This window comes from Mandrillus leucophaeus, unplaced genomic scaffold (genome assembly GCF_000951045.1).
Source record: "Mandrillus leucophaeus isolate KB7577 unplaced genomic scaffold, Mleu.le_1.0 Scaffold406, whole genome shotgun sequence".
Taxonomy (NCBI): domain Eukaryota; kingdom Metazoa; phylum Chordata; class Mammalia; order Primates; family Cercopithecidae; genus Mandrillus; species Mandrillus leucophaeus.
The window spans coordinates 2,119,770-2,139,026 of record NW_012104321.1 but is presented as its reverse complement, the minus strand read 5'-3'; the positions used below and the strand labels follow the sequence as shown (position 1 = coordinate 2,139,026).

The following is a 19,257-nucleotide window of genomic DNA, read 5'->3' as shown; positions in this document are numbered from 1 at the left end:
ATAGTGCATAGTTTTGCTGAGCTCAAGAGAAGAATGCCTGTGATCATATTCACTTCGAGTGATTATACGTGCTTGAAATCTAGGGATCCATTTCCAAAAAATGTAGGGTTTTTATGGGTTTGTGCAAATCAACACATTGATACATGTCCAAAAGGAGTCTCCAAAACATAATTGGTTTTCATCACTGTTTACCATTTCCAGATATAAAATTAGGTGCTTAAAGAACAGCATTAATTCTCCGTAGCTACTCAGTTACCAGTCTGTGCTTCAGAGGCTGGACTTTTCTAAGCACAAAATCTGCTACCAGGGAGTAACACCACTAAATGGGGGGCATCTGATCCAATAATAATATTTGCAAAACAGAGCAGTCATGGAAATATGTAGCTTTCAATTAGTGGTTTTAATTTGTGATTTATTTGAATATACTAGTATAAATAAAATGTATTATGTGTGCATATATATGTGGATAAGCTATTTACATTTTTATGTGTAGAAAATGAAAATATATATTGATTAGCCCTTTTCAGGCTTTTGAACAACTGTTTCATCTTCCGTCTTTCCTGCAACTGCTTTGAGGATTTAGATAATTCATACAAGGTATGTACACAATCACACCCATAGTATGTACATCCTAGTCACACACTTAACACAGAGAGGATGTGTGAGGAATGTAAATTATCCCAGTGGTCAAAGAACTGACCTTACCTGTGACTAATGGCATGGTTAATTAGCCCTGGCATATTTAATAATATGCCAATGTACTGATTACTATATTCAGCCTTTGTGATAATTATGTTACCTACTCAAGGAGACAATTAAAAAAAAAAAACAGATCAAACAGCCCTTTCTGACCTTCAAAAATAAAAGGACAAATTCTGTTACTGAATACATGTGCACACTTTTGTTGGCTTTATTCACGTATTTACATGTGCCTGCCTGAATACAGAAATTGGCCTTTAAATGGGATATGACAAGTTACTTTTTTCTACACATAAAAATAGAAAACTGATCACTCAGACTGTAAAACTCACAGAATGTATTGACATACCATGACCAGCTACAGTATTATGCACGACATATTGTTCACACATTAGTAAAGCAGAGATACACACATTTAGAAATTTAGTAATTGCTAGTATATATTTTTCTTGTTTTCAGGCTGTGTTGACCTTTTTCAACCTTAATAAAAGGAATCTCCAGGGGCCCTTAAAACAAGAATTAGTCTCTCCTCTCCTCTAGGGATTGGGGAGTATGACTATAATACTGCAATCTCCGGATATACCAGCATCATTTTAAGACACGATGGAAAACATTAGGAAAAATAAGTTACTTAAAGATGTGATCTAAAACAAATGTTAAGGAATCTAAACTAAAATCATTAACGATGCCATTAACATGAGTAAGCCTTTTCTACTCATTTTATATAGTTTGCTCTACACACAGCCTTTACATGTTATTAAAAGTAATGATATGAATCAGAAAAGAATTGTTTAACTGTTCAAGAGTTTTTCAAAAGACAGACAATTTTTAAAGCAACAAAGAACAATACCAGCAGCGATGTCAAAAAGCAAGCTATAATTTTCGCCCCAGAAATAAATGAATGACATCTCCATAGTTAAGAGATAAAGTTGTTAGCATTTCTCTCCCATTTAATTCTTTCTAACATCATTAAATCACTGGGGTATCTCATTATAATTATTACCATGCAGGTTGATCATCAGTATCTTTTTCTAAAGTGTAAAATTTTTTATTCCTACTATTTTGCAGCCAATTAATTTTGAGCTTGAATCCAGAAAGATACTTGATGAAGAGTTAGCATTTAGAAGTGCCCATCTGGAGCATCATTTTCTGTAAGGCATCATCTGAAGCCTCTTTGGATACAATTACTCATGTTTTAGTGATTTTACATCCGGGAGCCCATTTTTTCACAGCTAAAGCTGGTAATCCTCTGGGCAGAGTTAATTGAATTGCTTTCTACATGCTAGTGTCCAGAAAGAGTAATTACCATAAGTTTAAAGTCTCCATTTCAACAAAACTTCTGGTTGCAGCTGTCTTGAGTTTTAGGCCAGCAAGACTTTGAGTGGCTCCTCTTCACTCTGGGCTCACATAAAAACATAGATGCCAACTGTATCCTTACTAATGATCATTAGTGCTGTACCTCTTTATGAAGCTTCTAAACAAGTTTTTCCAGGAAGAAAGCAGAAACTATGCCTTTGCTTATTTTATCCTGTGGGTTACAGTCAGTCTTCATAAAGCAAACCATCATTATATAATGGTGTGCCCATAATAGATGCATTTGCTGGTATAACTGCCTCTTTTTGGCACATTATTGCTTGACTTTAATTTCATATTCAACAGTCTTTATTCTCATTATTAGTATCTGAGATATTTGTGTCTTAAAAAAAACTTGTAAATAACATCTTGTTGCACCATTCTGGCCACTACAAGTCATTTCACCAAGGTCCATGGTTATTTGAATGTTGTTTATAATTATCATCACTTTTACTTGCCTAACAGCCAAACGTAATGTTTCAGGATTGTTTGTTGCTGCTTTCTACACATATATACAGATGTACTGGATTTACTTTGAGAGAGGTTATTTGGTTGTGGCAAGTGAGTAGTTTAGCTGGTGACTGTTCACAGTTAAAAGTAGCTGTAATGACCTCTGGCAGATGTCACTGATCACTTGGGAGACAGAATTTTTCCACTTCAATCCATCTTCATTTATGTCCTTGGACATTGCAAACCCAGCTTATTTGATTTCTGCAGCCAAGGAGAATTGTTTTCTTTCCAAGAGTAGGATAAAGTTCATGGAAATCTGTTTCAGTATTTACAAGACTATTTTTTCCCATTTGCAAAAATGTCTCAAGTTTTGTAGACATCCTTAAGCCCATGTATCTGGACAGATGACATTTGCAATTGCTCAGCCAGTTGAAGAATTTCATTAAGAAGGATATTGTTACAAGGATGGACAGGAGATTCAGCATATCCCCTGTTATTTGCCAGGTGGCAGCAGCTGACCCGAATTTGGAGAGAATCAACCAAAAAGGGCCACGCACAACATCAAGAAGCATCGCTAACAGAAAACAAAATGCTCAGATACATATGTAAAATAACAAACACTGAAGAGGATGTTTGACTTCTGATTTCACCATGTAGACAAAAGCAGTGTGGGAATAAGGTAGTCGGCTCACTTATCCAAGATACTGCTGAGTTCACTGTTCTATCACAAAGGGAAATTCACAGGCCTCATTTCTCAAACACCACTTAGAACAAAGCAGGAGAGAGTAAACAGCATCATCTCCATGGCAGCATTACAGATAATTAGTAAATCAGGCAGGGAGAGGGCTACACAAGGCTACAAGTGCCCAGTTTTCAATAAAAACACATATACATATATGCAAACCTTATCCTAATGCATTGTTTTTCTTTATACTGATTCATAAAAGTAGACAAGGGATGTGGTGAATTATGTGTTACTAGGAGTAGACAAAATTTTAAACACTTGGCACAATATGTAGGAGGAAGAGAAGACACACATTTCTCACATTTTGGCAGCAAAACAGTAACAAAGTGGATGCAGAAAAGGCCAAACAATTTATATTAACAGCACACTTGCACATATCCTCTGTAAACACATTTTAAAGTAACATCTTACTCTGTTCTTGGTATGCTATATATAGGGACTCCCAGAATGACAGGCATTCCCAGAAATGAGAGGAAAAACATTAGTATGAGCTAGGAACAGTGAAACCTCAATACGCTATAATACAAACAAACGCTATTTTCCTCTTCTGCTTTCTACTTTAAGACAGTAAGCTCCTATTATGAATTTGGTTCTGAAATCCAGCCTCTAAGGTATATGTTACACATGCATATTTAGTTCAATTTATTTCAATTTTTATGTTTAACTGTATAACACGGTGAACACTGGTAATCAAAACAGTATCAGAGAATTCTCAAGATTAAAAAAATCATCAAAGATCAAATTACATTCAATATAGATGAACTTATCAAGGCAGGAAACATACTAACACATTTTATAAATATTTCATTTCAGACGTGAACAAAAAGGTTTCTGGTTAACCTTGACTTATCAATCCGTTCAACTTTTGCCAGTGACCCAAAGCACAAAGGTTAATCAATATTTTACTCTATGTAAAGTAGTTGGTCTGTGGCATTCGAAATCAATCATCCAGAAATACATAATTAGAAAAGCATTCAAGATAAACAAATGACAGCTAAAGCTGCCACATTTTTCTCATGGTCATAAAAATAGAGCAATCAATCTTTAAATTAAAAATTTTAGTATTCACTTGTTAAGTGGCAGAGCATCTTAATATTTTAAATGTTGAATTGTCTTCCAGACATGGAGTTCTAACTCATCTTTTTACTACTGGTTTAAGGAATATTTTCTATTTCTTGATTCAATAAAATATTTCCTCCATATATTTCACAACAGAATGCATGAAAAAGAACCAAATCATATCTAAGAGAAATGAAGGGTAAAACCAGACAACTTTCAACCCAATGTGTGTCATGCAGGTAAAGTAAGGAAAAAACTGAGCAAGTTCAAAGAGTCTGCCATGAAAACTGTTTTGCAACTTCATCTGTTGAATGAACCTTAGGTTTTATAAATAAGGTATACTAAATGGTTTTATTGTGAGAGTAACTTAGGGGAGGTATCACAATATAAAAATGCTGCTGTCTTGAGTAGGTTCCTATCTTATTTATCCATCTGAAGATATATTTCTGTTATTGTCCTTAAAAGCTGTTAGTTCCATAGGACTTAATGAGCAACAAAACAAACAATATTTTTGTAATATTTTGTGACAATCTCTTGAGTGTTGTGCAAGTGAATAATTTGGTTCCAGCACCGAAGAAAACCAGTTAAACTTAGCACATTAAACAAATTTTCTTAAAGTTTTGAGAGGCATAACCACAATAGCAAAGCTAGCAATTTTAATGTATTTAATGTGAGACAAATGCCTACAACTCTCTCAGGCCTCTGCTTCATTTAACTGTTTACAAATCATGTGGTTACTCTAAAGTCATGAAAATAAATATTATTACCAGACGCGAAATTCCTTATTCTCGCCTATTTTAATGCAGGGACAGCCTGTTCTAGCCACTTCACAGCAGAGGATTACCTGGGGCCACCCATCTGGAGTAGGCACTGTTGACAGCTGCTACTGTGTACACAGGCTGTACTCTGTGTATACACAGCATGTATGCCCATGTGGGAGGGAGAAGCCAGCTAGCGAGAACTAGCAGAGAGATTATGTCCTGGCAGAGGCATCTGAGACAGAAGTGACACGAACACAACTACAAATGGGTATTTAAGGCCCAAAGAGAGAGTTTTAGGCTGAATCTCTAATCATTAATAGTAATTTGCTTGGTAATTTGATGGAAATTTCGCATTACATAGTATTGTTAATAGACACCAATGGGTAAGAAACTGAAAAATGTGCCTTATTAAAAAATTCCTTCTAATTTCCAAATATAACAACTGTAACAACTCTCAGGCTCTGAGGAATACTGGTCCACGTATGCAAGCTTTGTCTACAGTTAAACTGCTTCAGAATAAATCAAAGGCTTTTTAGGTTGTGCCGAGTGTAGGTTGTGCTGTTAAAGTTCAGGAATGATTTTTTTCCTGCATATGTTCAGAATGTGCAAAACAGAATTAAAGTGAAAAAAGCCAGAACAGATACTGTGAATTGACTGTACCCACGGGACACATGAGTCTCTAGAGAGAATACCTATGGTTAGATACTCTTTTCTAGCTCATTCCGGGGAATGAGTTCAAAGAGGGCAACCGGTGCCCCTCCAGCATCTAAGTCTGGTTTTCTAAATGCAAAATGGAGACCAGCACTCCCCCAACAATGTCTGCAGAAGGGAAGCCTTCCCAGGGCCGTTGTTCATTTTTCCTTTCCACACTACTCCAGTTCTCAAGCCAATGCTGCTCATCCAGGCCAGTGCCTTGGAGGACACGCATGTGTCTTGGGACATGCATCTCTTTTGGAGACACGGTAGGGCCAAGGTCCCAGGAAGTATAATCCACCCAAATCACAAGCCATGTTTTCGTAAAGGCCTCTTCTTTCATTGGGTTTGAAGGATATTATGGGTATTTCTCTTAAAATCAGTAAGTTTGCAGAAGTTACCCTTTTACTCCAGAGTATACACTTAAGCAATTAGATGATAGTAGTCTATGTACAAAAATTGTAAAGAAGCTCACACTCTAATTTGGTGTTGATCACATTTGTTACTGGAAGTTACTGAACCCAATTAAAAAAAAATCACAAATTGCATCCTGTTTACAGGAGTCTAAATTAAACATTGTTTTTGTTACTTATGAGGCTTTTATCATCACAGAAAAAGCAGTGTTTGGTAATCTGCTATTTATAGTTCCTTACCAGAACCTTAGCATTCTCAGTAGAATGGAGAACACCTGCACAATATCAATTTAGTATTATCCCTAATTTGATGACGCTTTTTAAGAATTCAGTCCCATGTACTTCCTCTAGGGTAAGAAAATATGAATATGTCTGGTCAGAATCACAGAGAGGCGCCTTGCCCCTTCAGTGCAAGAAAATGTGTCTATATAAATCCATGTTTAATGTAGGCAGTTTTCATAGTCAAAAGCTTAGCTAATGTTCCTAATATAACTTTCTTATATTTATTAACAGCCTTAAGAAGGTTTATAAAAAGAATTGTCTGCAGATGTTTACAAACATCAATTCAGATTTCATATTTTACACATTTAACTGCTTTTATTTAATGTTGTCTGGCCTAGGAATGAGTCAAATTTGTTCTCATTTTTTTTTTCATTCCGGTTCTTATCACCTATTTAAAATTTGTGTGATTACAGCACTCTTACTGCAATAGGACTAGAAATTATAACAATGTTTTTGCCAATAGTGTTTTTGCTACTTTCAATATGAAGCAGGGATTTTAATGGGAATACTATTGTGTGCTAAATTGAGGCAGTAATACAAAATAATACATGTATAATGATATAATAATAATGCTATTTCTACAAACAACATCATATTTTTTAAAACCCAGTGAGTATTATTTTCAATTTATTAAGGTTGCAAACCTTCAGCGAAGCTTGTTTCTCTTCTCTTGTTCCTTCTTTCAAACTGAAATGATATTTTTGTTTATAGAGCTCCAGGTCAAAGGATCTAACAATTTTTAATAGCAATTTCCTATAGCGAATACTTGCTTTTTCTTCCTAGTCTTGCAGCAAAAAACTAAGCAAGCTTTAACATAGAGGGACACATGTGAATACCGTAAATTTATACACAAACTCCCATAAATACTCCCTTTCAATCTAACACAGAAGAAGGGGCAGGGCGGACGCAGCAGTTGGGGCGTCGGAAGTTCTGCAGCATGGACTGGAAAACACTGTGCTGCCTTCCTTTGAGCTTCTTATTTGAAGAAGAATCTGAGGAAATGGATCTCCGGGTCTGGCTATTTTGAGTTTTGACTAATTTCTCATGTTCCCTGATTTGTCTTTGTAAATGGTTCTGGATCGCAATTCCCAGAGACTCTGCGTCCAAGGACGCACCATACACTTCCCAGGTCATTCCCTGCTCATCCCACACGACGTCCCTGACACGCTTGGACTGTTTCAGCTGGAGCTTGGAGTCTGCACCGAGCTGCTTTTTCTTATCTCCCGGAGCGAGTCCTACCTGAGCAGCAGCTGCTGTCACATTTAACTTTTGCTCCTTGAGGAACTCGCTGACGCGGCTGGGCCTGCGTGGGCTGGCTTTGACCGAGCGAGATGGGGTCTTCTTGCCAGAACCTGGGCTGGAGTCACCCATGGGATCAGATGGCAGGCTCAGGCTGGTGGCTGTCTTGGTCTGTCTGCTTTCTTCTAAGGTGCTCTCCTGGTTCTTCCTAATTGGGGAGGGTGTAGGATTAGCAGCTGATTCTGTGCCTCCACTTTCTTGAGATTTAGGATTGAGCAGTAGGGTTTTGGTATCGGAGGTATCAGTGCCAGCAGACTCTTTTTCTTTTACTACCTGAGGAGAGGCAGGCTTCTTTTCCCTTGCATCTTCTTTGTTAGTGGGATCCAAGCTCCCAGAATGGTCAGCTTTGCTGATAGAGCCACAAGAGTCAGATAGTTTGCAACCTGGGTCTGTTTTGTGGCCGTTTGTGGTTTTCTCTGCAAACTCAGATGGCCTGGTTTCAGATTTCCCCAATCCACAACTTGTTTCAGCTTGACTGCATGCACTGATAGAAATCTGGTCAATGGCGGTAGCTTTCAGGGAGCTAGAATTAGTACCTGCGAGCTTTTTAGCAGTTGATTCTTCCCCTGCTGGAGTCATTCCTGCTAACCTCCCATCTTCTTTACACAGATGCTGGGCATTACTGGAGGCCAAATTGATTGACGAGGTTTTAAGGACCCCACCTGGTAGGCTCACTAGTTTATTTTCCCTTTGGAAAGCAGTGGGCACAGCTGCAGCTGCCTGAATGTGCACCTGTGGCATGATGCCAGGGCACTGGCTGGACTCCTGGGGGGCTAGCGTGCCGTCAGAGAGCTCCAGTGTGTGGCTCCCACTGCTGTGGCAAATGACACGCAGCTGCTCTTGTTCGAAATGCTCAGGAGCAGGGCTTTCCTTCAGAAATGCAGTGAGGATACTGGGACTGGTGGAGACAGATCTGCTCTCCACACTCGCCACTGCCTGCACCTCCGCATCTTGCCAAGCCCTGCTGGGAACTTCCTTGATTTCACCTTCAGCTTGGCTGGTCATCGTACTGGCTTCTTTGAACCTTGACATCGGATGCTGTACTGGTAGCAGCACCTTCTCTGGACCTGGGGGACATGCCGAAGGTTCGCTAGTGAGAGGGGCTGGTTGAGGTGTCACAGAAGTTGTGCCCTGGGGGCCCGAGGCAGTGACAGAGGGCTGCTTGTTCTCTGAACATCCAGGTTCTCTAGTTAGAGGTTTGCAGGACCTCATTTCAGAGTCACAGATGGCTCCCTGCCTTTCCCCTTCAGGTCCACCTACAGGAGAGGATGAGTGACTGACCACCCTGGCTGCTGTCACTGGAGTCTGCACTGTTCCCTGGATTGTTTCTGGGGAAGGAAACTCACAGGACACCTGATCTTTGCTGTTACTGAGGATGTCTCCCACAGGACAACTTGGTTTCTCAGGTTGCTCTTTATTTGAGGTTCTCTGTGATCTCCTCAGGGAATCTTCAGGTGCGGATGAGGTGATGGCATTGGGCTGATCACCTGGGATGGACTGGCGGGTGTACTGATTGGCAGGCATTGTCAATGGTGTGTGTATAAGATCCCTTCCTGCTGCAGAACTCGGGGCTGGCGCTGCAGGCTGGCTGCTCCCTGGCAGCTGGGAATTGCCGGGAGAGTTGAATGTGGCAGGTGCTTTCTCCGCTTCATTGAAGACACCAGGAGAAGACATACCTGGCTGGGTGGTCTCATGCTCACAAGCCTGCATCAGGGCTTCGGCAGCTGCCCTGGGGCTGAGGTCTGGCTCTGCAGGGGCACCTGAAAAGCCATTGGCATTCTTACACAGGAGAGCTGGTCGATGCCGAGGTGAGGCAGCCTGTGGCTCTCCTAGATCCTCTTCTTTTCCGGAAGCTGCAATCAGGGAAGTTTTAGCTGATCTGAGAGGGTCAGGTACAGTCCCCATGGAATTTCTCGTCAGGAGCACTCCAGAGCTCTCTCTTGGGTAGTGTTCCCACTGGTAGGGGAGGGGGAGTGCAGTCAGAGCTCAGAGTGATGACACAGTCAGGGATGATTCCTCTGAAGAACCAGTCTGTGAATCAAGGAAACAGCATCATTAATACACTACGTCGCTTAAGGATTGAAAAATAAACCAAACTGTCATTTTTATAAGAGCACATTAAAAACTTTTCTTCCTATATTTGTTGATATAAAAATAGGCCTTGTGGGGAGGGAGAAGAAAAAAATAAATAAAAATAGACGAGAAAAAGGTTTTGAAAAAAAGTATAATTACAAAAATGTTATTCGGATATATTAGTTTCTGCTTGCATCCCGCTAATGTCTAGCAAATAGGTTTTTCTTGTATCTACCAAAGTTTGCTAACTACCTCAGAAGTTACTGGTGTGATCTGATTTAGCAGATATCAGAAAATCCTGTAAAGCCACTCTAATTAAATCGTTAAGTAAGTATTGAAATAGGCATAAACAGATATGTGAAATAGGAAATCTAGGGACAGATCCAAATACAAATGGGGACTTAATCTATGACAAAAGAGGCATTACAATTTGGTGGTGAAAGGCTGAGCTATTTCATAGAAGGAGCTGGCAAACTGCTTATTCATCTGGAAGAAAAGAAAAGTAGATCTTTATATTATACCAATTCCAAAAATAAATCCTAGATGGATGCAGTGGATTAAAGGTTAAAATATAAAATAAATAAATAAACTCATATAAGAAAACCTAGGAATCATAAATGTAATCTAGAGACAGGTGAGCTAGGCTTTTTCTGAGAAGGTAGACACACTGTAGGAGAAAACATAAACATAGGTGACTAAATAATATTCAAAACCTGAATTTTATGGCATGACAAAAGATGCCATAAAAAATACAAGATGTTTGGGGGAAATAAAAAGTGTATAGCCCTAGAGGGCAGGCAAAAATACCTATAATATAGCAGGAGCTCTCTAACATTTACAAGGAGACCAAATAATCCATTGAAAAAATGGATAACAAATATAAGAACATAGTTTACAAGATACGAAATTTAAATAACCATCAAGCTTATGAAAAGACGATCAAATTCATCTGTAGTCAAATAATGCGAATAAAGTAACAATGCAATTTTACTTCACACAAGTTGCATCAGCAAAAACTTTAAAAAAAATAGACTTTTAATAGTAAGCCCTAGGGAGACCTAGCAAAAGGAAGTGTTTTTATTAATTGTAGGTGCAAATAAATATGTATTGTTACAGCTTTCTTATGGAGGCAGTTTAACTTTTAAAACTAAAAATACACATTTCCTTGACTCAATGATACCAACTCTATCAACAGAAATAAAAACACCAACATATATGAATATGGGGACGTTTCCTGAGGTACTATTTATAGAATAAAAGCAGACTGGTCTTTATAAATAGGGAGAATGATAGGATAAGTCATGACATATTTCTACTACAGAGTATTAGGCAACCAGTAAAGTAAATATTCAGCTATAACTTTTCACATGGAAGAGATTTCCTCAAGGTATGACTGAATGAGAAAAACAAGGTCCAGAAAACGGCATATACATTCTCATTTTTGTAAAACAATGACCTAAAACACTGCATATGTGTGCACACAAACAGGCACACACAGAGACATGTTTGCGTATGATGACATAAATTCTAAAAACATTTGGAATGAGACATACTAGGTTTTATTAAATAGAGGGGGAGTGATAAGCTGGGGACAGAGAGGGGAGATGAAAGTACCCAAAGGTGGAGAAATGCTGAATTTAAAAAATCTGAAATGATTTAGGGCATATGATTATGTAAAATTATATGTGTGTGTTTATGTATAAACTTTTTTTGAGACAGAGTCTTGCTCTGTCACCTAGGCTGGAGTTCAGGGATGCAGTCATGGCTCACTGCAGCCTCGACCTCCCAGGCTCAAGCTATCTTCCCACCTCGGCCTCCCAAGTAGCTGGGACTACAGGTGAATGCCACAATGCTCAACTAATTTTTAATTTTTTTGTAGAGACAGGGTCTCTCCATGTTGCCCAGGGTAGTCTTCAACTCCCGGACTCAAGTGATCCTCCTGCCTCAGCCTCTGAAAGTGCTAGGCTTATAGGTGTAAGCCCATAGACCTGGCCTATAAGCATTTTTTAGAAAGGTAACTATACACTAGGTCATGTGGATAAAGCAATGGCTCAGAAATTAGTGGATGACTCTGTTTTAACATTTATCATTAATAAGTCATGTTACCTCAGGCTAATCACTTCATCTTTCTGAACCCCAAATTGACTCACTGGCAAAATGAATTAAATGATTTCTGAGGATTGTTCTAGCTCCAAAATTCACGGATTCTACTTCTTTGCACATGATGAATAATATATCAAACTGTATGATCTTCACTCAGGCTACAAAGTGTCAAAATAAGGCAAAATCAAATCCGGCTGGGCCCAGATTTTGAAAATACATAATTTTATCTTTTAGCTCAATGTAATCCAGCAGACCTATTATCACATAAGATCTAACAATAAATAGAATGTATTTTCTCCTCTACACAAGTTCTTCCTTCTAACTTCATTCTTTATATGAATAGGTTGAATATTTTCCCATCCCTGGTCTTACCTGCTTTCTGCTCAAACCATTTCTCTAGGTTTCTCTTCTATTTCTTCCTTACCCCAGTATTCTGTTGCAAAATCATTTGCCCTGCTTCAGCCAGTCTTTCACTCTCTTTTGCATTTGCGTTTTTTATACTTTTCCTCCCACTGTCTGCCCTCCTCATCCTCAAAAAACCTACCCATTCTTCAAGGCCCCACTTAAATCCCATTTTTTTTCTGAAGCCCTCTAAAGACTTCCAAGTTATGAAGTCTCTCTTTTCTTAAAAAAGAACTCCTCCAGGTTAGTTGGTCATCTGTGTCCTTTGCATTGTTCTTTTTATGCACTGTTTTTGCTCCATTGTTACTTACATAAATGCCTCATTTTTCCAAAAACACGGCAAGCCCCAGAAGGAAAAGAAAGAAGCCTTTTGATTCTTTTCTGTTGACTCTACAGGACACAGTGCAGGGTCTTGTGTATAAAAAGTTGTTAATTGATCCTGTTACCCTCCAAAATGGCCATTATTGCAGCTCTGCCAAATGTCAAACTTACAGGAAAATTTGATCCATGGCATGAAATGTTAATAAAAACACAATGTAAAAGAGTGCTTTTGGAAGTGAGAAAATGGTGTTATCTTACTTATTAAACTTTATGTATCTGTAATCCACGTTTAGATAACTAAAACCAAGAACACTGAACACCTGCTATGAAAAGTTGGAAGGTCTCATAAAGCCAGGGACACAGAATATCTCCTGTGTTGTAAGGCTGGTGTCAAGGAAGCTTGTTCGCCAAAGAGGACTATAAAACACGAGCAGCTCAAAGTTCAGCAACTGAAAGTTAAAAGATTTAGATGAAGATGACTTCACAAAACTCTCAGAAGTCCATTGTGTTCACTTCCATTTCCAACACACAGCTAACTGTTAGTTTAACTTTGAAAGTGTTTTATTTCATTTGCTTTGCTAATAGAGGTTTAATTGTCCATCAGTTGAAGATCAAGAAGAAAAGCCCAAATTGCTTGGCTAACACCTGGCACTCGAAATCTCTGTATTTATGCATAGATAACAAATCAATACTACTCTCCAATCTGTCTGCTAATGGAATTGTCACAGCATCTCCCCGAGCCCAGAAGAGACTCCCCCAAGCTCTGAACCAACCCTCCTTCCCTCCCTCACTGAATGGCAGAAATCTATGGGCTCCAGTAGGTCAGACAAGACAAATCGGACATTTAAAAAGTATAACTACTTGTTGGTTTAGAGTGGGGAGTATGTGTCTTTATCATCAACCAGAGTCCATTATGGTAAGATTTAATAACTTGGACTAAAAATAAGATGCAAACAGATGGCTCCCAGACTGAATGAGTCCCTTCTACAGAAGGGTGTGTTGCATCTGTGTGTGTGTGTGTGTGTGTGTGTGTGTGTGTGTGTGTGGAGTGTGTGTGCTGCATGTTTTTCTCTTCCTCCTTCCTTTCCCCTTCCCCTTCCCTTTCTTTTTCCTTCTTTCTCTTTTTTTAAACTTCTTTTTAAGTTCAGGGGTAAATGTGTAGGTCTGTTATATGGGTAAACGCATGTCACAGGGGTTTGCTGCACAGATTACTTCATCACCCAGATATTAAGCCTAGTACTCATTAGTTAGTTTTTTCTGATCCTCTCCCTCCTCCCACTCTCCACCCTCTGATAGGCCCTAGTGTCTGTTGTTCTCCTGTATATGTTCATGTGTTCTCATCATTTAGCTCCCACTGAAAAGTGAGAACATGCAGTATTTGATTTTCTGTTCCTGCATTAGTTTGCTAAGGATAATGGCCTCCAGCTCCATCCATGTTTCTGCAAAAGACATGATCTCATTCTTTTTTTATGGCTGCATAGTATTCCATAGTGTATATGTATCACATTTTCTTTATCCAGTCTATCATTGTTGGGCATTTAGGTTGATTCCATGTCTTTGCTATTGTGAATAGTGCTGCAATGAACATCCACATGCATGTGTCTTTACGACAGAATGATTTATAATCCTTTGGAATAGACACAATAATGGAATTGCTGGGTTGAATAGTAGTTCTCTTTTTAGGTCTTTGAGGAATCGCCACACTGTTTTCCACAGTGATGGAGCTCTTTCCCTATTCCCTTCCCTTTCTTTTCCTTCTTTTTCTTTTGAATTGAAGAGATCTTTCATACAAATCCAGATTTCTCCCTTGTTTCTATTTATTGTAAGGTTTGCATTTCCAGATGGCAACAACTAGGTGGCACTGAGAAGAACTGTCCCTCTTGATGGGCGGGGACTCTCCAAGTGACCCATTCCCCAGGAGTCCTGCTACACTTGTTAACATTACTTAGCTGGGGTTGTGTGTGCAGCTGGGTTTGAAGACCTTGTGCTAAAAGTACTGACAAAGTAGACTTTCCACTCTAATTTTCAGGCCTCTGAGGGCAGTCTGACATTGTGTTTAAGAACATGGACTCTGGGGCAGACTCCTTGGATTAGAATATCAGTTTCACTACCTACCTTTAGCTCTGTGTGCCTGGACAAGTAACCCAACCTCTCAGGGCCCCAGTTTAATCTATAAACTGAGGATAATAATAACACTGCCTCACTGGGTTGTCATGAGGAATAGATTTGGCCTTTAGAACAAACAGCATCTTGGCACATATTTAGCACCATATAAGTGTTAGCCTCTTTTAGAAACCTTGGTAATTTAAGCTTTTATCTATGTTAAAGAAAAAGTTATTCTGACACTTGTTAAAATGGTCAGAATACTTTATTTAGGACTTTTGTGATGGGTATCAAGAATATTGCAATAGGGTAGAGAGATGGGCCTCAAATTCAAATACAACAAGAACAAGTAGAGATATATAGCCAAGGAGAGGGTTGTGGTGGGGGGCAGGTGTGTCAGTGGATTTAAAATTACTAAGAGGAGACATCAAGTGAAGGGGGATTTTTACTAAACCACTTAACAAATTCTTGCTGAAAGCATGGTTGACCAAAGTGATCAGATGTCAGGGAGGGGGAATTCTCTCTAAACTGGCTTAACAAGATTCTTGCTAAAACTGGACTCTGCAAAAGATGAACACAGATGCTTAAAGTCAAGACCTGGTTGAGAGGAGGGCTCAGCAAATAAGGATTTTCTTAAAAGACTCGCTGTAACATTATAAATTCTTCCTGAATTGAGCAGAAATCACACAGAAGCTAATGGTACTCTAAGTGAGTTTGTCTTTAAGTTTAATGGGCACTGTCTCCTTAACAGCAGACTCTTTTGGCACCTATCCTTCAAATCATGAGCAAAGACTTAAAGCCTTGTTCTGGTAATACAGCAAGACTGCAGGGTAAACATTATCCACCTTTTACAGGGAGGGAAACTGAGGCCCAGAGGCTAAGTAACCCACTCAAGGTGGAATACCTGTAATTCTTGTTGAACTGAATTCTAATGGATGCTAATGCCTGGGCCCTTCTTATGCTGCTTCCTTATTAACTGTAACTCTGAGAAGAAAATGGAAAGAAAGAAAACATTTTTAAATTTTTATAGATATCTATATATCTATATATATCTCCCTAGAGGAGAGGGAACCTTCTATTTGCAAGTTATTTGCAATCCAGGGGCAGCCTAGATGGCATTAACATCCACGACAGTGACATTCATAACTGGTCACCTTAGGAAAAGTCCAGCCAGCTTGTTGAAAGCTGACACTGCCACTGCCCATTCTGAAAATAATGAGTTCCGCTACTATGCCACACTGCCTATTTTCATAACAGACACCTGCACTTACTAAGAGAGGCAGCAGGGAATCTGAACCCTTTGTGACTTCCCCCAAAGCCACGCTGATGGGAAGAGCATTAAGCAGAAAGGATGGGGAGAGGTGTGGTGGCCCTGGACCGACAGGAGGCTGATGCAGTGCAGGTCATGGTGATAATCCTGTGGGCAGCAATTACCTTAGCCCACTTCGGAACCACTGCACTGCTAGAACAAGGGCTCCGGGATGTCATCAAGCCTCTTTACTGATATTAAATAAGAGTTACAGGGACCTCAGTGAGCACCTTTCTTTCCAGCCATTGGACAGCCGTTTTTAGTAATCAGATAGCTCATGCAAAGACCCCCAGAGAACAGCAAGGCAAAAAGTAAGAGATTACTAATCCTCAAGAAAAGAGTAAGGAAAAAACATCATCTGGCATCCTATTCAATCTCATCTAATTGCTCCCTTTAATTGGGAACTTTTGCCTGGGTCATTTGCATTCTGAACCCAGCAGATTGTGCCAGTGCAGAGTTTCAAGGAGAGGTGATTCAATCCCAGGAAACACCCACAGGCTGGGAAGAGCAGTCCCTTCTTCTTTCTTTGAAAACATCATACCCTGGCACTAACAGCTGCCTAAAATGCTCTTTTTGAAGACACTAGCTGAAAAATTGTTTTGTCCTTTCAGACTGTGGCTAAAGCAAGTCAGAATGGCTGAAGAGAAAGGAAGGCTGCTTTGCTTAGTGCTACTAACAGTGTCATGCAGACTTTCAATTATAATGGTTACTTTAATAAAAGGCTCACGAGAAACAAGCTGCATCCCTTCTCCCCATCCAGTTTGTCTTTTCAACATTGTTCTAGAAAAACGAGTGCATGACCTGTTATCTTACTGAATTCCACTGTAAGTAGGACTGGATAAAAACTAAGAGGTTAAAAAAAAGGGCTTTAAGAAGCATGATGACCCTAAATATCCCCCCTCTTTTGTCAAATACAATTTGAACAGATGGCTTCTAAATTCACAACAGATTAGAATCATGGGACAGCAAGCACTTATTTCTTGCTTTCTCTATTGCAGAGACTATTCTGTATGTGAACTCATTTACTCCTTAGAACAACTCTATAAGGATGGTCTTACTGTGTGCCCTGCTTTGCAGATCTGGAATCTGAGGCAAAGTCACACCACTAGTGAGTTGTGCAGACGGAATTTAAATCCAGACCCTCTGGTTCCTGAGTCCATGTTGTCCACCAGTTTTACACAGGGAAGAGAGACCTTTTTTATTTCTATTTTTTTGTGGAGGCAAACTCAATGACTTGGGCAAGCAGCATCATCAGACAATAGGAACAGTAACAGAAAACTCAAAAAGCATAGTGGTAGAGGAACACTCCTTTAAACCTATTACTAACCCAAGCTAATAAAGGTCAATTAGGCAATACAGAAATTCCTGCTCTTCATAACGATTAATCCAATTTGGACATTTTAAGAGCCATAGACTCTTCTGAGAAGTTGATGAAAACCATGAACCCTGTAGAATCACATGCATGTATGTGTGCACACACACATATTTGCAGATCATTTTAGAAGGTTTACGCTTGGTGTTGTAGGGGAGGGAAAATTCTTTTTCCTCTTACCTTCCTGGGTTCTCTGGCTGGAGCCCTGAGAACCCAGGAAGGTAGGAGGAAAAAGAATTTCAAAAGAAAAGCATATGACTGTATTTAATATAAGCTTTATGTGACATAGACGCCTTCATAAGGAAACGAAGACTTGTAGAAATGGTTAAGTCTGAGCATTGTTTTTTTTTTGTTTGTTTGTTTGTTTTGAGACAGAGTCTTGCTCTGTCACCAGGCTGGAGCGCAGTGGCACCATCCTGCAACCTCCACCTCCTGGGTTCAAGCAATTCTCGTGCCTCAGCATTCCGAGTAGCTGGGATTACAGGCACAGGCCATCACACCCAGGTAATTTTTGTATTTTTAGTAGAGATGGGGTTTCACCATGTTAGCCAGGATGGTCTCTGTTTGGGTGAGGGTGAAAGGACAAGATGGAGGAAGGTGAACAAGAAGGCACAATCCATGTTGCTTCCCGGTTCTTCCTCACCAACTTTCCCGGGTGCGGGAAAATGCAGCCCCCCACTACCCAAGATGCAGATCAACTGAGCATGGGCCAGGTGATGTCAATCCGAAGAGATCGCAACTTACCTGGCCACGCCTATGGAGACGCCCCTATCACGCCCTTATCCTGACCACTGCCCTCCCCCTTCCAGTACCAATGCATAAAAGTCCCCAGCTGCTGGCAGGAGCCGGCATGACTTCTTCAGCCCCTCCTACTTGTGGACCGGAGAACCTCACCCGAGAGCGCCGGTGTGACTTCCCTGGCCCCATACTTGAGGACCGGAGAACCTCGCTGGAGAGTGTGTGCATATTTGCAATAAGAGACTGCCGCTTTCTTATGTACTTTGGCCTCATGTTTAATTATTTAGCTCTCCTAAATTAAGTATTAAATTAAGACAATTATTAAATTAAATTAAATTAAGACAGTCTCCATCTCCTGATCTCGTGATCTGCCCTCTTGGCCTCCCAAAGTGCTGGGATTACAGGCATGAGCCACCGTGCCTGGCCAAACCTGCACATTTTTATAGTAGGGTTGATGAAGAATGGAAAATCGTGGAAAAATGTGATAAGACAAATGGGCAGGAGCTAAGAGTAGTAAACTGCAGGAAACTTAGCAAAGCCTGTTCCTTCACTTGGATTCCCTCTGGCTATGGGGAGGGCACCCCTCACATGAGGGTCTTATGAGAGAGAAAGGGGCGTGAGAGTCCTTCCTGTACTTGCCATTTCTCAAATTCCTTCAGCTTAAAATAGTCACTCTGCCAAGGCGCCCTATTTCGGGGTAATATGTTCTGAGCCCTGTCACTGGCAGCCTTTCCACGGCTGTACATCAGTATCCTTTTCTCTGTGGCACTGGAAAACGTCACAAAATAAAATGGCCCTGCTTCAAAGACTTGTTGTGAGCTCAAATGAAATAAGTTAAACACTTAGCATGCTGCTTAGAATATAATAAACAATCATGAGTTATTATTCCTAAAAATTAGTATTTTGGCATAATTTATCTATGGAGGCAGGAATTATGCAATACATTTTGCAGAGTCCATCTTACATGGTCCAACATTTAAATAAGTTTACTACATGTTCCCCCAAACCCCAATCTAAAGACTATCACTTGAAGAGGTAACATTTAGCTAACTTGAAAATTAACCCTCAATGCGCTTTACTCT

General features: G+C 39.8%; 1 protein-coding gene across 1 annotated transcript in view; it reads right to left on the bottom strand.

Annotated features, from left to right (window-relative positions):
- Positions 1-6,559: 6,559 nt before the first annotated feature.
- GPRIN3 (GPRIN family member 3) overlaps positions 6,560-19,257 on the bottom strand; it is a 69,947-nt gene continuing 57,249 nt past the window's right edge. Inside the window, exon 2 of the mRNA XM_011992188.1 lies at positions 6,560-9,785. Coding sequence (XP_011847578.1) covers positions 7,329-9,659 — 2,331 coding nt within the window. The 5' untranslated portion in view covers positions 9,660-9,785 and the 3' untranslated portion in view covers positions 6,560-7,328. The remainder of the gene's footprint in view (positions 9,786-19,257) is intronic.